Source organism: Medicago sativa, chromosome 5, assembly GCF_051527215.1.
Source record: "Medicago sativa cultivar Bolivia chromosome 5, Bolivia_mono, whole genome shotgun sequence".
Lineage (NCBI taxonomy): Eukaryota > Viridiplantae > Streptophyta > Magnoliopsida > Fabales > Fabaceae > Medicago > Medicago sativa.
Window position 1 is genome coordinate 12,320,166 of NC_140753.1, and position 6,000 is coordinate 12,326,165.

Genomic DNA, 6,000 nt, shown 5'->3' on the forward strand with positions numbered 1-6,000 from the left:
TAAAAGATAAGGAAGAAGGTTGAAGAGAAGAAAGGGGTTAAATGATAATTTTGCATGTACTTTTGCTGAGTCAATGTGCCACCTCAGATGTTTAGTGACGTGGCAGTGATTAAGTGGGTTGAGGGACCAAATTTTAAGTGATTAACAATTGCAGGGGCAAAGTGCCAGGATTAGCGAATACAGGGACCAATTTTTAAACGACCCCTAATTGCAAGGATCAAATACATATTTAAGCCATAAATAAATAAACTTGTATGTATTACTTATAACTAGTCAAAGTAGTTATGAAAAAACAGCTTATAAAAATATAACTTCCGTTAATGAGAATTTATGAATTAACATACAAACTAGTTTATTTGCATAAATTACTTTTGATAAGCTTACATATAAGTCAATTCAATCGGGTCTTACATTCATGGTAATATTTAACACTTTTCATAAACAAATGTTTCTCCTTTTAAAATGCGAAATGATTTTTCGATATCAAAATTTTGATGTCAAACACAATGATGTCTTTAGGTGTTTATGTGTATTTTTGAAATACGTGTAAGTTATAGAAAATAAAAAGTGATAGAGATAAAGACTATATTTGTATTTTGATGTTTAAATAACATAATTATTTGAAAGTTGCAAAAGTTGCAAAACCTTGTTCTTATGGTTATAATTACTCTTTCTTTTTTTTTTTTGAAAACATAACTACACTTTTTCATCACTAAAAGTTTGTTTTTGATAAATTGATGGTCGTAAGGTCAAATTACAATTAAACACGACGACTAAAATAAATACCCGCCACATTCTGGCGGAGGAGGTTAAAACAACCTTGTGGAAGAGACTCAAAGAGGTGAATACCCATAGGTAAATTAAAAGCAGACCCTGCTAACCAGTCAGCTGCTTGGTTAACACAATCTCACCATAATTGTTTTGCGAGGCCTGCTCAAGCCTCACTAGAAGTTTGTATTAAGTATCTACCACAAAAATACCAAATGAATGAATAAAGCAACACCCAAGATACCCTTAAGTTAAATAAATTAAAATCGGTGACAATCCTACCATCCAATCTATTTATCAAAAACCATAAAATATATAGTCCATCGTCTAGTATTGGACATGTAGGAAATCACTTTGCACCCGTAAAAAAGGATCTTAAGCTGTTAAATTTTAGAGAGAATATTAAAAAATAGCAACACATTGTATGATTGATTCCACCTCTAGAGGAGCCACTATTTATTCTTGAGTTGTATAGTTGATTTGACATATTTGGTTGTTTTCACTAGAATTGATTTTGCCTTCTGACTTGATTATGTTTGAAACTAGAATTTGTAACTTTTTATTTTAGAATTCATTTTTACACATAAATGTATAATTCAACTCACTTTTACATGAATCCAAACACAAATCAGTTTACATTTAACTCGTTTTTAGTAAGAATCAATTTTACAAAATCAATTCACTCAAAATCAAATTTCATCTCAAGAGAATCAAACATAATTTGATGATTTGTACATTAGACGAAAAAAAAACTCACTCTTTTGTTTTAAAAAATTGCTTTTAATAAACTTCATCCGATGAAAACCATCTTACTTCGATAACTAGATTTTTAATAATGTAGACACTAATGTGTATACTTCAGGTGTTTGAAAATATACTCAGGCCAAAAAAAAGTTTTTCGAAAATATAATTGAGTTTTGGCAACGTACACAACTGCCTCAATTACAAGACTATATATGGTACAACATTATGCTAAAAAAAGAAAATATACAGAGGGTGAAATATATATATATATATATATATATATATATATATATATAACATTTTCAGTTTATGACAAAATTGCTTAAAGTTTGTGAATTATTTATTTATGCAATGTATTACCATCCATTTTCGAATGCAATTTTTTACAACTTAATTGTTACAAAAAACTATGTTGCTTTGACCAAACTTTTATCATAAGAAAATATAAAAGAATAGGCAGCAAACAAATTTGTGGTAAAAACAATATAAATAACAAATTGTTGAACTCAACATCATACTTAATAATAGCACAATAAGGTAAATCCACCAACATAAAACAAATCTTAAAATAAATACAACAACCAAAATAATCCCAGAAGGATAAAATAAGTTTAAAAAATAAAAGAAAAACGAGTCAAGCGAGTCGACCCGCCCACCTCGTGTCCGCCCCGTTTTTTCATCAAGTTAAGCGGGGGCGAGCCAACTATAGGAAGCAAGTTCAAAACTTCAACTCGGTAAAAATAGCGGGCTAAACACGTCGGCCGACGGGTTGGACCCGGTTTTGCCAACCCTAGGTATCAGGTACCAGTTCGTCACCAATTGTGATGTATTTGGGCTCCATATCGGAACAAAAATCAGAGTAAACTCTTGGAACTTTGTGATCTCCTGAGACCAAATGCTCGTGATACATGCTACAGTCATAAATTAAAATCATAAGGAGAAGGAAAATATTATAAGAAAGGGAAAAAATAGCATAAAGGTTAGAAGCCCACCTCCAGTAGCTTAATCCACTATAACGATATCCAGCAAATACATATTCTCTCCAAACCAAATGAGCATTATTCCAATCTCTTGATGTGGAAAAAACAATTAGGAGCATATCAAGAGACACTTTTGAAGGAACAAGGCCAAGCTCTTTTTTTATTAGATCGAGCAAGTCCAATCCAAATTGCAAATATGTGGACTCATATTTACAAATTAGATAATACGCCTATACATACATGAGACCAATATGTCATGCTTCATACACGCAGAAATATTAAACCAAAATTTAATTCTTATAATCGCAAATTCTTATTCAAGTCATAAGGAAACAAAAACTTACTTCATCAAAAACCATATATATTTCAGATTCGTGAGTTTTGAAATAATCCTTGAGTTGTTTAAACAATTCAATGGTAGAACTGCGAAATATACAATGAACATAAACAAATGGCAGAATAAAATCATATTTTAACATTGGGAAAAAAGTAACGTCATACCTTAAATTTTTGTTTTTAATTGAGTACCGGATAGCCCAGAGGCAACCGTCAAACCAATCTTGACCACTCAACTCCTTGAGTATGATAAGCACCTTCTCCAACTCGCCATGTAAATTATATAACACATCCTAAGAACGTACAATGATTGATGAGTTTTAAGGTTGAAAGTGGAAGTTGTACAAATTAATAATAATCTAAAACCCTACCATGAGACTTACAACATGCTATTTCCTTTGCAAGGTCACTCCAAAAGAGAACTTGTAGAAAGACAACATATATTTACACAAACATACCTGTTTTTCTTCATCAAATTCACCGCAAGCTACATATGCATGAATCAGGGCTACAAAAACTTCTTTTGTCAAGTGGATTCCAGATTGTTCCATCTCTTCATAATACTACAAGTAAATATTCTAATTAGCAACTCAATTATTGAAAAATCAAATCTTAATCTCAATACTTGATTTAAAACTAAACGACCAAGTCGCTGAAAGTATGTGAATATATATACAAGAAAAGGATAACGAACGTACAATGAGTCAAAATAAGCACACCAAAGGTGGCCCAACGAAAAAAACCCCAACAATAACATAAAAAGAACACCTGCAACACTACTAAGGGGAACTAAAAAACCACGCCATCACAAAAACAACAACACAAGAAATCTCCCTCCCTCATGGTGCCCAAAACAAAGGAAGAATGGACCAAGCCAACTCCACCACAAAGATAAGACACATGAAATCAGGAATCAGACCAAAAACCCCGCTCAAAGGCCCCCAAACTTGAATATATGAAATTATTAAACTCAACTTACTTTTTTAATCTCTTCTTTTGTCTCACAATTGCCAATCAAATAGCTGAAAGTGTATGAATCGAGCTTTACATTGGCATCTCGCATTTGTTTGAGAACCCTCAACCCACCACTGATGTTTTTCTATGATATCGAAAAAAGTGAGAATATGAAAGAACTATTTTAAATAGGTTTCATAGACTCATTTAAATATTTTTTTAATGAATGAAATCATTAAGAGAGAGAAGCTTTCATAGTTGAAAATCTGAGTGAGAGCACAATCCAACAATGATACCTCGGAAAAATATCCTGCCATAATGGCGTTATACATGGTTGTTTTGTATTTGAAATACTTTTTCTGCAATTCATTAATCATCTTGTACGCACATTCAAACTGCATAATGAAAGTAAATACATTATCAGGTTAGTAAAAAAATTTCTTTAAAAAGATATCATTGTAGAAAACAAGCATACATTAAGAGATAATAAAAAGAAAAGGTAAAACTTACATCTTTCATCACTACACAAAAGTGTACCAAAAGCCTGCAAATCTTTCCATTTAACTCGAAATGGTGGGGATGGCGACTTATGATGGAATAGATTTCAAAAACCTTGATTTTCAATATAGCAACGGGAATAGAAAATGAACAAACAGATATTAGTAAAACAAGACAAACAAGAATCAATGCTTCAATTAAGGGGAAAAAATGAATCATAAATTTCATTATGTAATTGTAAAAGTTTAAGGGTGAGCCTTGGAGCAATGGTAAAGTTGTTGTCACGTGACTGAAAGAAAGGTGACGAGTGTGACTAAAAGGTCACAAGTTCAAGTCCTCCAAATGGTGGAACCCCTTCTATCATAAACCATATCTGGATCCAACTCATTAACCTTTAAATCTTTCCCCTAACAGTTGCTTTACGTAAGATATTTAGTACCCGATATATAGTACCCGAAAATGTTGATCAGTTTCCGAGCAAGTCTCTAATACAGATTGCATTACATGACTAGAGAGCGTAAAGCCTGATTCACACATTTTATCAACAACATCAATAGCTACATCCACCTGCATAAGCATAAGTGAAAAAGAAAAATGAAATGCAGTTTTGAAAAATGATGGTAACAGAAAATAGAATGAAGAGAGAATTTGAAATGAAGGGAGCAAACGTCTTGTTATCGTTTTCCTTCTCATGGATGACTTTAAGACAATTATATTTATTTGATAACCGTAGTATGAGAATGAATAAAGGAGAAAATTATACCCTGTCCTTACCACAACAATACAAAATTAGCTTTTCATACATAGAGGACGCAGGCAAAATTTCCAACACACCATGCAAATTCTCGATCTTTTGTATGATATGCTCAACCTTCAAATTACCAACAACCCATATAAGAAGATTGTCCTTGCAGTATCACATCACATATCATCAAGAAGTTCCTCACCTCAAAATTTGGAATGCTAAATGCATAACTAGCAATGAAGTTTGAAATATCATCCACATCATAATCTGCATTACATAATAATATCAATACAAGGAACAAACTTGGAATAACATAATAATAATGGTACCGTACCTAATGTCTATATTTTTCAACATATCCGAAATCTGTGCCTTGTAGACACTTGTGTAATCACAAAGTTGTTGCTCCTCAATGGTATCCGCTCTAGAATTCCAGAATTGTTTCCTCTCCTCTTGTCTTGTTGAAGCGTAGTCAAGCTTCTTCTCAACAGGAGGAGGAGCTACAATACATTTGAATTGAGTCTAACAGTAAATTTCACAAACAGTTGGTGTTCATTATAATATAGAAGAAAACTGAGATAGATACCTGTGGAAGAAGTATCATGGAGTTTGCGGGACGAGAGAATCAGTTGGTTCCATGAAGATGATGATGTTCTGCGAAACTTTTCTAGTTTTTTTAGGCAAAAGGCGCGCATCTTTGAGCTACTGACAAAATTTGATTCTGAATGAATTGATTATGTCAAATTTATTTTCGTAAAAAGTAAATTAAAGGAAAAGTGAATTATATTTATGTATGTAAAAGCGAGTTGAACAATAAATTTTTTTTGTAAAAATGAATTTTATAATCAAAAGCTCCGGTTTCAAGTTTCAATTTTTTTGCGGGATTTTTCAAGTTTCAATTATAATCAAAGCTCTTTTATTGGATGAAGGAGGGAGAAAAGAGGAGATAAGCCGTGTCACGTAGCCGGCCCTAAT

The 6,000-nt window shown here is 32.4% G+C and overlaps 1 protein-coding gene across 1 annotated transcript; it reads right to left on the bottom strand.

Annotated features, from left to right (window-relative positions):
- Nucleotides 1–1,980: 1,980 nt before the first annotated feature.
- Nucleotides 1,981–5,749, bottom strand: LOC146920112 (pentatricopeptide repeat-containing protein At4g21880, mitochondrial-like). The gene is made up of 12 exons (XM_085710701.1): nucleotides 5,612–5,749; nucleotides 5,228–5,525; nucleotides 5,044–5,151; nucleotides 4,734–4,847; nucleotides 4,293–4,394; nucleotides 4,079–4,177; nucleotides 3,808–3,927; nucleotides 3,287–3,391; nucleotides 2,994–3,121; nucleotides 2,837–2,915; nucleotides 2,505–2,722; nucleotides 1,981–2,423 (listed from the first exon to the last, which is right to left on the bottom strand). The coding sequence occupies exons 3-12, from the start codon at nucleotides 5,083–5,085 to the stop codon at nucleotides 2,303–2,305; spliced, it is 1,128 nt and encodes a 375-aa protein (XP_085566827.1). The 5' UTR covers nucleotides 5,086–5,151; nucleotides 5,228–5,525; nucleotides 5,612–5,749; the 3' UTR covers nucleotides 1,981–2,302.
- Nucleotides 5,750–6,000: the final 251 nt, after the last annotated feature.

Bases quoted from the DNA above. Each gene is read 5' to 3' on its own strand.
- LOC146920112 (XM_085710701.1), bottom strand. From the start codon at position 5,085: ATGTATGAAAAGCTAATTTTGTATTGTTGTGGTAAGGACAGG. The intron at 4,178-4,292 runs GTAAGTTTTACC...TTCATTATGCAG, and splicing joins TTTGTGTAGTGATGAAAGAT to TTTGAATGTGCGTACAAGAT. The intron at 3,122-3,286 runs GTATGTTTGTGT...GTACGTTCTTAG, and splicing joins AATTTGATGAAGAAAAACAG to GATGTGTTATATAATTTACA.